We start from the raw sequence: 17194 nt of genomic DNA, 5'->3' as shown, positions 1-17194 counted from the left end.
TTATTACATTTTTTTTCCAATCAGTATTATTACTACTACTATTTTACCTTTTATTTTTTTTTTTTAAAAAAGTGCCATTTAAAAAAAAAAAAGTGTCATTTTATTTTACTTTGGGATTACCATTCTACATTCTATTTTCATCTTTGCTTTAGCATCATTTTACAATATTTCAACTTTACCTTTATGCCAACACTGTCTTCCGCACTTTCACCTTCTGTTGTGCTGTTTATCTTACCCTATTCTTGCTTTAAATTTTCCCTATTTCTTCTTTTTACCCCTGTTAAAATTTCACCCCACTTATATATCTAATTTCCAATCCCCTGCTCTAAGTCCATACACACCTCTATTTTCTCTTTCTTCACTATCCCCCAATTTTTTTCTTTTTCTCTATCCTTTTGTTGTGGTTTGCTTGATTATTGATTATATCAGTTTCTTTATGCTTGTTTGTGAGATTGTTTAGCTTTTTCATTTTTTGTGTTTTTGTTTGTTTTTTGCTTATGTTTTCCCTCAACTCCGTTGATATTAGTTGTTGTTTGTAGTTTGCATTCATCTCTACGTATTTGTTGCTGGCATTGGTTGGTATTAGTAGCTGTTCTACTGGAGTTTTCTCCCCACATAAATAGTTTTTTCCTCTCTTCTTTCTTATTCTCTTTCTTTTCTCCCTTACTTTTTTTTCTTTTCCCAATTTCATTTTTGCACTCTTTTTTCTTCTTTCTTTCTCATCCTCTGATTCGCCTTTTCTACTGGTCACCTTTATTGGGGTTATTAATAATGTGAATACATTTGTGTTCAGTGCTTTGTGAATATATCCCAAGAAACCAGAAACACCAATCAGAAAGGATATATGCATCCATATGTTCATAGTAGCACAATTCACCATACCTAAGATTTGAAAAGAGCCTAAATGCCCATCAGCAGATAAGTGTATTAGAAAACTGTGATACATCTACACAATGGAATACTAGGCTTCTATAAAAAGAAGGAATTCTTACCATTTGCAGTAGCATGGATGGAACTGGATAGCATTAAGCTAAGTGAAATAACCCAGGGAATGAAATAAAAATACCACATGATCTCACTTATTTATGGAAAATGAAGAACATTATAACCTGATGAATAGAAAGGTAGATACAGATCCAGTGAAGCATCAAATGCACTGTCAAATTATAGATGGAAGTCTGGGGAGTGTTGGGGAGGAGGGAAAAGAGATCAACCGAAGGACTTATATGCATGCATATAAGTACAATCAATGGACAGAATACACTGGGGTGGGGGTGGGTAGGATGAGGGCATGTGAAAAGGGTTAGGGGAGGTTGGGGAAGGTTCATGTGGGAAAGAGAGGAGATATATGTACTACTATATGTAATACTTTAAACAATCAAAATAAACATATAAATAATAGGTTTAGAGATATTTCAAGTGAAAAAAAAAATTTGACAAAGGGCCTGAATAAACACTTCTCCAAAGAGAAATCACAATGGCCAAGAGACATATTAAAATGCTCAAGGTCACTAACCATCAGAGAGATGCAAATTAAAAGTATAATAAGGTATCACTTCTCATCTGCCACAATGGGCACCATTAACAAATCAACAAACAACAATTGCTGGCAAGGATGTGGAAATAAAGGAACCCTAGAACACTGCTGGTTGAATGCATAGTTTTGCAGCGATTGTGGAAAATAGTATGGAATAAAAATCAAACTGTTGTTTAACCCAGAGATCCCACTTCTGGGAATATAGCCTAAGAATTCCCAAATACCAAATCAGGAAGAATATATGCACCCCTATGTTCATATTTATTGATAATAGCTTAGGTCTGGAAACAACCCAAACGTCCATGAGTAAATGAGGGAATGAATAAGCTCTAGGACCTTTACACAATGGAATAATAAGTAGCTGCTAAAAAGCTATCTCTTACCCTTTGTGATAGCATGGGATACCTGGAAACTATAATGCTAAGTGAAATAAACCAGCCAGAGGAAAAAAATATTACATAAACTCACTATATGTGGAATATAATGAGCAAAATAAACTGATTAACAAAATAGGTCCACAGACATTGGATACATATCATAGACTGACACATGGCAGAGGAGATGGAGTTGGCGGAGGAGAAAGAATTAACCAAATATGTGTACATTTGGGTAACCCATGGACATCAACAATAATGTGGGAAAGACCTGGGATGTAGGCAAAGAAGAGAATGGGGGACATTGGGAATACTGTGAACAATAAAATGATATCTTCATATAAGACAATGATTTGACTTTTTTTCATGGGAAATTCAAGTTTAGGAGATGACTCTTACTATAACCTCCTTTCAGTTAGAAAGTTTTAATTTCAGACCATCTTATGTGGTTGCATTAGGTTTCTGTTTTTTTAAGGCTACTAAACAGCCCCCATCCCTACCACACCACATGAACTTTTCAGTTTTCGTATGTGGTGTGTGTTTTTTTTTTTGTCCACATGACAAAATTTAGAAAAGGAGAATTACTTTTCTTAGAGCTATGGAAGAATCATAACTGTAGACAGCATTGGAATTTTCAAGCAGAAAGGGACATATAATTCATTAAAAAGTGTACACTGCCATGACATGTTTGCTCAGTGGATAGAGATTCGGCCTGTGGTCTGTAACATCCCAGGTTTGATTGTGGTCAAGGTCATGTACCTTGGTTGCAGACACATCCCCAGTGGGAGGTGTTGGGAAGGCAGCTGATCAATATTTCTCATCAATGTTTCTTATGTAGGTATTTATTTATTTTTATTTTTTTGTCTTCAGCTTTGTTCTTTTTTTTATTATTGATTATGTTATCACATAATTGTCTTTATTCCCCCATTCCCATCCCAAACCCCTCCCTAGATATGCCCCCCCCAACCCCTGTTGTCCGTGGCCACTGGCTAGGCCCATATGTATGCACACAAGTCCTTTGGTTGATTTCTTCCCCTGACCCCCATCCTTCCTTACTTCCCCTCAAAGGTTTGAGAGTCTGATCACTGGTTCTCTTTCTCTGGGTCTGTTTATGTTGTTCATTATTTCCTCTAGATGTGTGAGATCATGTGATCTAAGAAATATCCTTGTAAGAACCTAAACTGCAACAAGCCATAATGGTTATGCTGAGAGGCAAATGAATCAGTCTGTAATGAGTTCCTTTCTGGGCCAACAGTTCTTTTGCGTCCCAATTTCAATGCCAGATAGTTCCTATGTGTACATGCCAGTCATATTTCAGATCTGGTTGGTGGACAAATGGTGGTAATGCAGGTCTGCCTGTCTCTGGTTTAGTCCTGTGCATCCTTCAGCAACCCTCAGCTGCTGTCTGCTGGTATGCTGAGGTGTCATCAGCATCTTCCATCTCTGAATTGTGTCTCTTCTGTCTTCATGGCTGGAGCACTCTGTCTATTCCTCTCTGTTACAGGATTCCAGATGATCTCACAGTTGTTTTCTGAAAATATACACACATATTCTCGACCAAAAGTTAATAAAGGGATATTTTCTTTAAATTTGATTTGGGATTCTTTTCCATTCCCCCCCCCCCCCCAAATTATGTTCCCTTGGCTTGTTTTGTCACCATGTGTGTATTTTCATGGGTATCTTGCTGTTAGCATTTCGAATGAAGGTTAATTTTCTAAAGCACAAATTTTTTAGATGTAAATTATTCTCAGGATATTTTCCTTACATGATATTCTTCCACTGTCATCCTTTTTTACTTTAAATAATAGGAAACTTTTGGAAATTTTATACTGTAGTCTTGATAGCTTTTATATTTTAACTTATTTGCGCTACACTATAACTACTTTAGATTCATAACATGTTGTGTAATTTTACCGTGGGACACTCTGCCAATAAGAATTTTTGTTAACCCTTTAGGAACAGGTTTTTGAACAGTACAATCAGTTTTTGGTTTTTTTTTTTTTTTTTTTTTTAGAATATTCTAAATTAGCCACATTACTTTCCTCTGATAAATTGGCTACCATTCATCTGTCATACTCAACACTCTAGCATCAATCTCATTTACCATGTGTGTATTAGTGGAGTTGATTATTTCCCTTCTTGAGAAGGGCCTGAGCATTCTTGCTGCTAGGCTGGACTTGGATATTAAAAACCCACTTGCCCACACCATGGGTATGAGACCTCTCAAATAAGTCTTGTTGCAGTGAGAGGGCAGCTGCTGTCAGCCAAGTCTCTGTCTGTTACCTGGGTCCCACTTTGAGCTGTGCACGGGAAGCGAAGCAGCCAAGGGGGCAGGAGACCTCCCTCAGAATGGGAGAAGTTTCAGGCACCTGCCATGTTGCAGGGGGATTGGTAAGGGTCAACCGCTGTTGACCCCCAAGTTCTCTCCTGATGGCCCCTTTGCGACTGTGCCTGTCTTAGTTGTTCCTTCCTTGAGGAATCTTACCTGTCTCTGGCTAACCAACCATCCTCCGAGGCCAAGCAGGGTGATGTGAGGTTTAGTTCTGTCTCCTTGGTAGCCTATGCCCCCATGGGCTCCACACCCAGCACCTGCCTTAGGAACCTCTCACCTGCTGGCGGGGCCCAGGCATTGATCTCATATTTTTGGGAACCCATGTTTCTTTTCCAGAGAGGGCCCAGCTCCCCGCACTGGGCGGGCAAGAGATCCGTGGTACCAGCCACCATGGTGCTTCAGCCTCGGCATGAACTGAAAGGTCAGGCAACAACTGTGGGCACCTGGACCACAAGAAGAGGTTCGTTTTTGGACAAAAGGGCAAGATGGGCCAATATAGAATGCTCAGGTGCCTTCCCAGAGGGCCCTCTGCATATTGGAAGGGATGAAGTCCTTTCATGTCATTTTTAAATTGCTGCCAGACCTTCAAAGGATTGGTTTGTATGTTTGTTTGGGAAAATTGTACAATGTGCTTTGTAATTCTAAAATATCTAGAGCTGTGTTACCTTTGTCTCCAATCACCAGCAACAAATTATATTATATATATATATATATATATATATATATATATATATATATATATATATATAATGTTATATATAATAAAATAAAGTAAATGATTTTTTATTGATACCCCATGGTGCGAGGTACTATTATAATATTATAAATAATGGGGATAACCCAGATGTGGGAAAAATTATAGTGACCTTGTGGAATAATCTCATGTAAGAATATTTTATGCTCTAGGCCACATGTGTCAAACACAAGGCCCGCGGGCCAAATCCAGCCTGCCAGGCCTTGCAATGTGGCCCGCACCGCGCTGTCATCACTGCACTCCGCTGTCAGTTTATAACATTGTCAGTTTATGACTGTTCAGTAAACCATTCGGCCCGCGATTTAGGCTGGATTTTAGATTTTGGCTCCTTCTCTGATTGAGTTCGACACCCCTACTCTAGGCCATGGAAATTCCATTTTAAACTGGCCATCAATTTCTTTTTGTTTAGACAAGGTCTTTGTTTCATTTTCTACACCTCTCCCAGGAGGAAGGAGTGATGATTCCTTCCTTTGGTGTCCTCACCAGCTAGAAACCTCTGTTTAATTTTACACACAAAGGAACAGTGGTTTAATTTTGTGTCATACAGAAGGGGAGATGGGTGGTGGGTGATCCCTATGTAATTATACTTTTTTGTCCCACCTGTGGTCCTCCTGGATGACCAAGGTGTTTGGTGTCATCAGTGACTACTTTGCGCAGGAGGATCAGCCCAGGTAAGGGCTCCCACCAGTGAAGGATTAGGAGTTTAAGTCCAGAGATAATTACTTACCCAATAGCCCTAGGTTATATTACCGTACAGTTGATACCTGTTAGCATGGCAGTAAAGATGTTCTCAGGTGTTCTTGGGGTTCTGGTTACCCCACACTTCTCTCTCTCTCTCTCTCTCTCTCTCTCTCTCTCTCTCTCTCTCTCTCATAATAATAATAATAATAATAATAATAATAATATGTGTTCTTATCCCCCCTTATCCTCTACCCTTCACTCATATTCCACCCCCATGTTATCTGTGTCCATTGATCTCATCAATGTTTCTAACACTCTATCCCTCTGTAAAAAATCAATAAAATGTATTTAGAAAAAATACACTAACGAATCACTGACCCTAATGCAGAAAATCCCCTTATATATGAACATCAGTCTTCCATACTGATGAGTACAGCATGAAAAGCAATATTTTGGAAGATTAAAAATGGCAGCAGAGTAGGATGATGCTGCATGGACAGGCTCCCAGGATCAAGTTGGAATTATAACTGAAATACAGAAAGACTTCCTTGAATAATCAATGGAAAATTCCCAGGGGAGAACCCTGATACCCAAAGACAGAAGCTGGAGACCTTATAGAGTCTGGTAGGAGAGGTGAAGCCATGAAAGTGCTTGCTGGGCACCCATAGATGGCAACTGAATTTCCAGAAAGGAATTTAAGCTGTGGGGGCATGCCACTGAGAACTCTTCGTTTTAATCCTGAAGCTGAGTTCCCCAAAAGAGAGCAGAGGAGGGTACCCCCATAACATCTATCTGTGAAAAGCAGTGGGTTAATATGTGTCAGGGAATTGCAGCTGAAAGTTAGAAGAACCCACAACTGGAGACTTGGGGGATAGCTCAGAAGCCATACACCCTAAGTTTCCTGGACTGAGTTGTTCCCTCACACATCAGAAGACATATTTCCCACAGAGACATCAGCCTCACTTAGTAGCCTTAAAAACTTATTGCAAAACAGCTTGTCCTGATGCCAATTAAGTAATTAGATGTAACAATTAGCCTTCAGGCAGAAGAAGGTGCTCCACCCTGTTGAAAAAGCTGTCCCACAACTGAGGACAATTGCTTGGGAGCAATTCAAGTCCGAATCCTGTTAACATGTATAAAGGGGAGATCTCTGGAGGCTCTGAGTGCCTGATCAAATTAATCAAAAACAGCCTTCAACATTGTCCTGCACTAGAGATTGAGAGGTATAGAGAATCTACTTAAAGCATAGTCACAAACCCAAACAGACAACCAAAATGAGGAAACAAAAAACTACCCCCAAATTCAAGAACTAGAGAATTCTACAGAAGAGATAAATGAATCAGAGATAAGAAATTTATCTGAAACAGAGCTCAGAGTAATGATGTTAAAAATGGTCAATAGTAAGATAAAAAATATAGTAACTATGAAATAGAACAGTCTGAGATAAAGAATTATATAACACAAATAAAAAACACATTGAAAGAAATGCACAGCATATTAGGGGAAGCTGAAGACCGAATCAGTGAATAAGAAAACAGAGTTGAACATATCAAAGAATTAGAGAACCACAAAGAAGAAAGAAAAAAAGAAACAATTAAGAAACAGGAAGAAAGCTTAAGGGAGCTGTGGGACAATGTGTAACCTAACAATATTAAAATAGCAGGTGTGCCAGAAGAGGCAGAAATGGATCAAGGAATAGAAAAGGTATATGAAGAAGTAATGGTAGAAAACTTCCCTAACCTGGTAAAGGAAAAAGTCACACAAGTTCAGGAGACACATAGAACCCCAAATGAGAAGAACCCAAACAGACCCACACTCAGAAACATTCTATATAATAAAAGGCTAATATGCAAATCAACAGAAGAGCAGAACTACTCCTGGCTATAAAGTGTACTGACCACCAGGGTGCAGACACTTAACACAGGAGTTGCCTTCTGTTGGTCAGTGCGCAGGACTCTAGTAAAAATCAAAACTAAATAAAAAAAAAATGCAATACTTTGCACAGTAACAAAATTAGTGCTTAACAATTTTGCCTCTTCATATCAGGTCATCTCTGACATTAAACCCATATTACAATAATTTATAAAAACTTGCCTTTCTCTATAGACTTTACTAGTGGATATACATTTGATAGTCAATTTTTGTCAGTGTCTATGGTAGGAATTGAAGGCAATGAGCTGAATAGCATCATAAAGCCGGGAGACCAGTTATTAAGCAGAATAGCATGTTTGTAGTATAATTGCCTGAGACTGAACAGTTAATTTCCAAGTCATCAATTTGAAAGATAACTATGTTGAATAAACATATGGCCACCTCTGTGACATGGCTATGAGATAAGCACCCAGGCCAACTGGCCCAGGAAGTTCTTATAGAAAGCTCTGGATAACATACATAACTGTCCTCATGAGGGACTCTCCTTTTCACTTTTCACACACTAACACCTGCTCTTAAGTTTAAATTCACCAAGAAAGAGTGAAAATTTGAAACTCAATGTATCTTGCCTTGGACTATAATAGATGCAGAGACCACAGTTGTGTTTTCTCTTACTTTCCCCCCTCTCTCTTCTACCTTCTCCTCCATCTATCTTCCTTCTCCTCATTCTCCTCTTTCCTCCAACTCCTCCTCCTTCCCTAGCCATGACCACCTGTGTGGATGTCAGGCAGGGTGTGCGAGCAGGATTTGTGAGCAATGGACCTTGCTTTTACCAGGATCTCTGAAGGTTGCTGCTTGTGTGCATCTTGCAATCATAATAGGAACCCAAAGGGCTGGTCCAGGCATAACAAAGGCTCAAGTCAGTGTCACAAGAATTCAAGGCCTTCCGGAGTGCTCCAGCCATTTATAATGAATGTATTTTTTTATCCATAGGCTGAGACTTAAATGGAACAACATTTAAAATCTACATTATCAGGAAGAGATAGAGAAGTAAAAATAAATGACAGATACAAATTGAAAACTGGTTTCATATCTTCCTGTAAAATATAATTAAATAAAAGTCCTTAGATACCTCATGTAGTTTTGTCCATATGAGTAATAAACTGGGATTATTTTTTAAGGAAAACTAGAGGAAAAGAGCTTACTGTAATATTTTCCACTTTAGAAGAAATTATTTTAGAGAAATCCCAGTTGTCCAATGAAAGATTTGGAAATTTCTAAATATTACAGATCCAATGCTGAAAAAAATCTTTGAGGTTGTATAAAAATTATAAAAACAGAAAATTCTATATATTATAGCAGAAGCTTAATAAAGTGAGCAACTAATATAGAGAAGCTGAATACAAAATAGGGGCATGGCTGGGAATAGAGAGAAGGATCCAGTTCTCTTCTACATGATCAGTCAGCTCTGGTTTCAAGGGGTTGAGCCATGCAACCAAGGACATTTATTTAGCCCAGAGACATTGACCCATTCATACCTGCCATCCCCAAGCAACAATTCAGCACCACCTTTATGTCTTTATTCCTGAGACTGTAGATGAATTGATCAGCAAAGTTGTGACCACAGGGTATATCACTGAACCAATTGAACTTGACTGTGAGGTGTGGATAGGAGCAGAGCTGAGATACATGCTTAGGATGGTACAATAACATAAGGAGACTAATGAGAGGTGAGATGCACAGGTAGAAAATGCTTTATATTCCCCTGAACTAATGACATTCTACACATGGAGGACACTATTTTAGAGTAAGTGTAATGGAGACCAACTTGAGATCACCAGCCAACAGCCCAGTTGTAAAATACATCACAGTGTCATGAAGGAAGGTATCAGATCAGGCAAGTTTGATCATCTGCTTAAGTTCAAAGAAAAAGTGGGGGATTTCTAATTCTGCAGGAAGGACAGTCTTGATATCATTAAGCTATGTAACAAGGAATTCAAAAACACTCATGATCTAGGACACCAGAACCAGCAGACCACAGAGCCAGAGGCTCATGAGGACTGTGTAGTGCAGTGGGTGGCAGATGGCGACATGCCTGTCATAGGCCATCATAATTAAAAGGAAGTTGTCCCAACCTTCAAAGAGGGTGAGAAAACACATCTGGTTAATGCAGCCTTCATAAGTGATGACTTTTCTCTGTGTCTGGATGTTCACAAGCATCTTTGGGATAGTGGTGGAGGTGAAACAGTTGCCCACCAAGGTCAGCTTGCAAAGGAAACAGTACATGGTGTTTGGAGGTGGGAGTCTGGGCTGATAGCCAGGATGATGAGCAGGTTTCTGAGCAAAGTGATCAGGTACATGGAGAGGGGAAAACCCAAATATGAGGGGCTGCAGTTCTGGTTCCTCTGAAAGTTTCAGAAGAAGACATTTTGAAGTTAGGTTATCATTGCCTTGTACCATGTGGTAGTGGTCAAAATAAGGAAGAAAAAAATGTGATTAATTTTACATGTGTTGGTATTAACATAGTGAAATGCTAGAATTTATGTTTTTATGTTTTTCAGTCAAGAAATTATTCACTTATATTGAGTATGTCGCCTTTACCGGGTCTGCTTTGCTAATTTTAGTTAGGAATTCTTGTCCTACACTCAGTTTACCCCTATGAGGTCATGTAATATATGCTCTTAATGAAAAATTCTTTTATAATTTGAGGAATTTATGTTGATTACTGACTACCTTCTAGGGTAAGAGTATAGATCTGATAAAGTTTTCTACATCCAATGATGGAAAAAGAATATAAATTACCAACTAGAAAAACATATGCTCTGTCAGATAGTGACAGATTCTATGAAAAAGAAAAACAGGCATAAAGTAATTTAAATGGAGATGTTGTATTTTAATGGGAGTTCAGAAGAGTGATATTTGAGCAGAGTCCTAGAGAATGACAGAGTGGGAGTCATGAAGATATCGGGGGGAAGAGTCAGTGCAAAGACTCAGAGGCTGGCCTTTGTTTCAGATATTCAAGCCTTCAACCCAGACATGTGCCTTGACCAGGGATCCAATCATTACCTTCTCGTTAATGGGTTAATGCTCAATCACTGAGCAGCACCTGCTGGGCAATACCTGCTTGTGTTTACATCTAGACTGATCAAAATGACTTCTTAGTTACTATAGCCTTCTAATGCATTATAGGCAGTCAATTTTATCATCTGAAAATGTGATTATTTTACTTTTACGCAAGACATGAGTCTACTATTGCTTTTTCCTCTTTGGTTGCATTGGTTTGAAATTTCAGAACAGTGATGATATATATAATAGCAGCAAGCATTTGTCCTCTGTATGACATTTAAGCAGATTTCTGAAATATTTTCTTGTCAGGTCTGATAGAGGCTCATTGCTTTCATGGGTGGAGTGCTTCTGTTTATAATTAAATCAGGTAGTATGCACTCCTTATACTATGCTATAGATTTGAAGGGTTCTTTCGTGAGAGAATTGCTTGTTAGGTTACTGGAACCATCAGCAGAAACCAAGGACAGCTCCTGGCTGAGCCTTCATTCAGCAAAGTTCTCCTAGAGCTAAGTTTTGAGGTACTTCAGGTTGACTGTAATGGACACTGGCATAGGAATAGTTATATTGGGATGAAATTCAGGATGCTGAAAGGGTTTGACAGTTATATCAGCCAGGGTCTGGGGCGACTGAGCAGAGCCTGTGTGATACAAATCTCCTGTTGCTTCCCACTAGCAGAAAAGAAGCCAGATTTAACTATTTTAAAAATATTTTTTTATTAATTTCAGAGAGGAAGATAGAAACATCAATGATGGGTGGGAATCATTGATTGGCTACCTCCTGTACATTGGACTGAGCCCCAAACCCAGGCTTGTGCCCTTGACTGGAATTGAATATAGAACATTTGGGTCCCTAGACTGACAGTCTATCAACTGAGCATTACCAGCTACGGCTTAACTTTACCTTTAATTTTTCAAATTTGTATCTGATTTACTTACTGCCCATGTCTGAATCTACACACTTAAATCAGGGGTCAGCAAAGTACTTCCCAAGAGCAAATCCCACCCACAGCCTGTTTTTGTAAAGAGGTTTTATTAATAAGGTGATGGTAGCCCTGTAAGGATATATCTACATTCTAACCCCCAGTACTTGTAAAATGTGACCTTATTTGAAAAATGGCTCTTTAGAGATATGGTTAAGGATTCCAAGATGAAAACCTCCTGGATTAGCCAGTTGGACCCTGAAACCAATGGCCAGGCTTCTTATAAGATATAGAGTGGAGAGGCACAGATAAAAGCAGACCATATGTCTCCTGAGATTGGAGTGATGCAGCCACAAAGTGCAGGGAAGCTTGGAGTCACTAATAGCAGGAAAAGGCAAGGGGCTCAGTCTCCCTTAGAGTCCCTGCAGGGAGTGTAGCCTTCCTGACATCCCGAGAAAACACTTCTGGAATCAAGAACCTGATGAAATAAATTCGTGTTGTTTAAGCCACCCAGTTTGGGCTTAGTCGTTACAAAATCCACAGAAAATAAATACCTATAGCCAAGTCAACCTGTGCATTCCCTACAAGTGCTTTCACTCTACAATGACAGAGTTAAGTAGCTTCAACAGAGCACTGATTGTCCAATAATAATCTTCATCTAGCTCTTTAGAAATATGTTTGGCAGTGACTGCTCTAAGCCACTATCAGGTACTGGTTTTATATTCAAAGTACTCTTTTCTGTCCTAAGGAAATGCTATGAATAGCTTCACTTCCAACATATATATATATATATATATATATATATATATATATATATATATATATATATATATATTACACATATACGTATGAACACACACACACACACACACACACACACACACACACACATATATATATATATATATATACACACTATATTAATGCGTGTGTATGTGTGTTTAAAGATGTTAATGCATTTTTAACAGTTCTGAGAAACTTGTACAAACGACATCCTACCTCTGCAGCCAAAATAATTTACACCCCATAAAATGCATTTTCAGAAACAATCTCTGGTTTTCAAAATTGAGGTCAAGTGGAAGTTTCTGCTAGATACCTGTTTGAAATGGATGGGGTCAGGGACATCACTGAATCTATGGGTCAGACACTTTGTGTGACTTACAGCAGCTCAGATACTAATGATGTTATCCTGTCCATGTGTTCGGCATGAGCGCTTACATGCCCTGGGGAGATGTTCATTCCAGGGAAGGTGGACCCATCAATAGGAATTGAATACGCACCAGGAATTGAATGTTCACCTCCAGATGAACCCACTGAGACCAAACTAGCAGAAGAGTTGCCTATTACTTATGGCCACTTGGTTCAAAGGGAGGTGAATTGCTTAGAGAAATAAGCAACAATAAATCAGTTCACTTAATGAGGAGCTCTGAGAATTCAGCCTCAGACCTCCCTCTGCGGACTCACCTGCAGCTCCTCAGAGCATCCTCTCTGTGCCTCTCTAAGATGTTCACCTGCTCTGGAACCAGGACCTCACCTGCATTTCTTGCCTTTTCCACATCAATTGTCCAAGGAAGGAAGGACCAGTACAGGCAAGTCCAGTGAGTGATGCCATTGGGGGTGCCACAGTGAGCACTGTGGGAAAACTTCCTGGGGAGAAGTAAAGCTTTTAATAACCGTGTCTTCTGGGGGAACAGTCAGGCTGATGAAATAGTGAAAGGACCCTGCATATTTGGTGTCCTTAGCTCTGAGGGGATTCCTTACAACTCATTCCTTCTCAGCCTTTTTCTTCTCACCATCTCAGACCACAATTCCATGGCCTCTCTCCTCCCACAGCAGAACCTGAACCCTCCCTTCTATCTGCTCAGTTCTCAGGATTCTTTCTATTTCAAAATTTGCATTTCCTTTTCTTTGTGAAGCATTGACAAAGTGAGGCAGCCTTGCAGAATAGAAAAGAGCTGACTTAGAATCAGTAAGATGTGACTTCCAATTCACTCTTGTACAGCTAGTGCCTGATGGACCTGGGAACTCTTCTTACATTCTGTAGGCCTTTTCCTCATCAGCGCAAGAGTGAGTAGAAGGAGATCTCTGAGAATGCTCACAGCAATCGTCATGCATGAAGTGCCCAGGACCAGTGCACCTGGTTCTCTGCTGGGCTCTTCACTCTTATTATTTTCCCTCATTAGCAGGAACCAGCCTTTTAAACTGTTCTCCCACTTACTGCATTGAATTCCAGATTGTATTTACTGTCGACGAAATTAAGGCATGCCTTTCTATTATGATCCAGCAATTTTTGCACACATATACATAAACACACACACACACACACACACACACACACACACACACAGAGAGAGAGAGAGAGAGAGAGAGAGAGAATCAAAGAGAACCTTATACCCTCACAATGTATGATACACTCTAATATTTTATTCTGTGCCTTCTTGACTCCATTCTATTTCACTATTCTGGATGCTTTTGAAACTTCAATACCTCAAACAATTGCCATCTCAGGCCTTTTGCACTGCCTCTTTTCCTACCTAACCCCCACCCCAAATAACCTCATGTCTCCCACTCTGTCTTCCTTAACGTTTCTATTCAATTGTCATCTTCTTTGCAGGGATCCCTGAACTCCCAGTATAAAATAACACCCATCTACTCTTTAATACCTACTTTCATTTTTTATTCACATTGTACCATCTGACTTTTTATATGACATAACTGTTGTATATATACTTTCACTATCATTATATTATAAGAATTTTGTTTTTGAGCATCCTGTATTCTTTTACTACTGGTGGAAACTATCAATAATTATTTCTCTAGCAGGGGTCTTCAAACTACGGCCCGCGGGCCACATGCAGACCGCAGAGGAGTCTGATCCTGCCCGCCAGGTTTTTTGGGCAGTGAGCGCAGCCGAGGTGTTACAGTAGGGATTAGTAGTTCATATAGTCTGGCCCTCCAGCTCTCTGAGGGACCGTGATCTGGCCCCCACTTTAAAAAGTTTGAGGACCCCTGCGTCTAGTGCATGAAAGCATTTCTCATGAAAACAGTGTTATCCATGACCAATTTGGAAACAAAGATTGAGGAAGCGAGGAATTCCTACTCAAAGATGTCATGGGGATGACATGTACAAAAAATAAATATTGTTGCTTTATTACAAAATGTAATTGTAGCATTTAAACTGTGCTTGTGATGGCCATTTGTACAAAAACTAATATATTATTTTCTACTAGTCACCTTCACTCCATGGGAGGTGGGAATGATACTCTGATTTCAGAATTTCTTCTCCTGGGATTTTCAGAGGAAGTAGAACTGCAGCCCCTCATATATGGACTTTTCCTCTCCATGTACATGGTCACTGTGTTGGGAAACCTGCTCATCATCCTGGCCGTCAGCTCAGACTCCCACCTCCACACACCCATGTACTTCTTCCTCTGCAACTTGTCCTTGGTAGACATCTGTTTCACCTCCACCACTGTCCCAAAGATGCTGGTGAACATCCAGTCACAGAGCAAAGCCATCACATATGCAGGCTGTATCACACAGATGTATTTTTTTCTACTCTTTGGAGGACTAGATGACTTCTTTCTAGGAGTGATGGCCTATGACAGGTATGTGGCCATATGTCACCCCTTGCACTATATGAATATCATGAACTCCCGGCTCTGTGGACTGCTGGTTCTAGAGTCCTGGGTCATAAGTGCCCTGAATTCCTTGTTACAAAGTTTGATTGTGTTGCCATTGTCCTTCTGTACAGACTTGCAAATACCCCACTTTTTTTGTGAACTCAAAGAGGTGGTCCAACTTGCCTGTTCTGACACCTTTCTTAATAACTTGGTGATGTATTTTGGAGTTGTGCTGCTGGCTGGTGGTCCAGTCGCCGGCATAATTTACTCTTACTCTAAGATAGTGTCCTCCATACTTGCAATCTCATCAGCTCAGGGGAAATATAAGGCATTTTCTACGTGTGCCTCTCACCTCTCAGTTGTCTCCTTATTTTATGGTACATTCTTAGGAGTATATCTTAGCTCTGCTGCTACCCACAGCTCACACTCAAGTGCAGTAGCCTCGGTGATGTACACTGTGGTCACACCCATGCTGAACCCCTTCATCTACAGTCTCAGGAACAAAGACATAAAGAGGGCCCTGAAAAGAATCTTTGGGATGACAGGTACAAAGGGGACAATCATCGGGGGGTACAAAGAACCAAAAACCAGAAATTGATACTGTTTTATCCCAATGTGATTTTTAGGCTTGCACCTTTTTAATATATATATATATATATATATATATATATATATATATATATATATATATATATGTATATGTATATGTATATGTATATGTATATGTATATGTATATGTATATGTATATGTATATGTATATATATTGTTGATTTCAGAGAGGAAGGGAGAGGGAGAGAAAGATAGAAACATCATTGATGTGAGTACATGATTGATCGGCTGCTTCTTGCATATTCCCTCTTGGTAAATGAATCCACTTATCTGGGCATGTGTCCTGACCAGAAATCCAGTGATGACCACCTGGTTCATAGGTCCATGCTAAACCACTGAGAAATACAGGCAGGGCCAGACTTGTTGCTTTATCTCTGTCCTTAAATTTCCTTTGTTTGTTTCAACTTCTTTATACAATTTAAGTAACCATTTTATTAAGCTTCCTGCTTTGTCTGTTATATAGAAAGTTTCCCCTTTGTCCCTTTTTAACCTTCACAATTTTTTCTCCAACCTTGGTCAGAAATAGTGAGAAGTTGTTATTTACTTGACCAGAAACATTGATGTCTTAAGAAAAATTTCTTTCCAAATGACATATATCATTGTAAGTAATTTGTTCTGTTTTGTAGGTAAAATAGTAATAAGTGTTATTACTTATGTAAAAATAGTGCACTTGACTCCCTAATCCATTGTATAATATTATGCCATAAAATATATTTTTCCATAAAATATTTTTTAAAATTTCTTTATTGATTAAGGTATCACATATTTGTCCTCATCCACCCATTCCCGTCCCAAACCCCTCCTCCACATATGTTGTCTGTGACCACTGGTTAAGCTTATATGCATGCATACAAGTCCTTTGGTTGATCTCTATCCCTTCCCCCACCTTCCCTACATACCGTCAGATTTTGACAGTCTGATCAATATTTCCCTGTCTCTGGTTCTGTTTTTGTTCATCATTGTTGTTTTTTTTTTTTTTTTTTTTTTTCATTATTTCTCCTAGATGAGTGACATCATGTGATACAAGAAATACACTTATTAGAACAGAAAATGAGACAAGCAATAATGCTTATGCTGAGTGGCAAATGAACCAGTCTATAGTGAGTTTCTTTCTGGGCCAATACACTTATAAGAACCGAAAATGAGACAAGCAATAATGCTTATGCTGAGTTTCCTTCTGGGCCAACAGTTCTTTTGTGTCCCAATTCCTATGTCAAATAGTTCCTTATGTGTACATGTCAGCATTGATATTTCACTTTTAGATGGTGGACAAAAGGTGGCCATGCCGGTCTGACCCTCTCTGGTTTGGTCCTGGGCAACCTGCAGTGATACACAGCTGTTCACTGCTAATATGGCAAGGCGATGTTGGTGTCTTCAATCTCTGGACTGCTTCTCTTCTGTCTTCATGGCTGGAACAGTCCTGTCA

At 39.3% G+C, this 17194-nt stretch overlaps 1 protein-coding gene across 1 annotated transcript; it reads left to right on the top strand.

Moving 5' to 3' along the window:
• Positions 1-14778: 14778 nt before the first annotated feature.
• LOC311622604 (olfactory receptor 7A10-like) lies at positions 14779-15756 on the top strand (the record flags this gene model as incomplete). Its single annotated transcript, XM_084883861.1, has 1 exon — positions 14779-15756. One exon carries the CDS (start codon positions 14779-14781, stop codon positions 15754-15756), a length of 978 nt encoding a protein of 325 aa, XP_084739987.1.
• Between the last annotated feature and the right edge of the window lie 1438 nt (positions 15757-17194).

This window comes from Pipistrellus hanaki (genome assembly GCF_964339955.1).
Source record: "Pipistrellus hanaki genome assembly, chromosome: 5".
Taxonomy (NCBI): Eukaryota; Metazoa; Chordata; class Mammalia; order Chiroptera; family Vespertilionidae; genus Pipistrellus; species Pipistrellus hanaki.
This window is presented reverse-complemented; position numbering and strand designations above follow the sequence as displayed.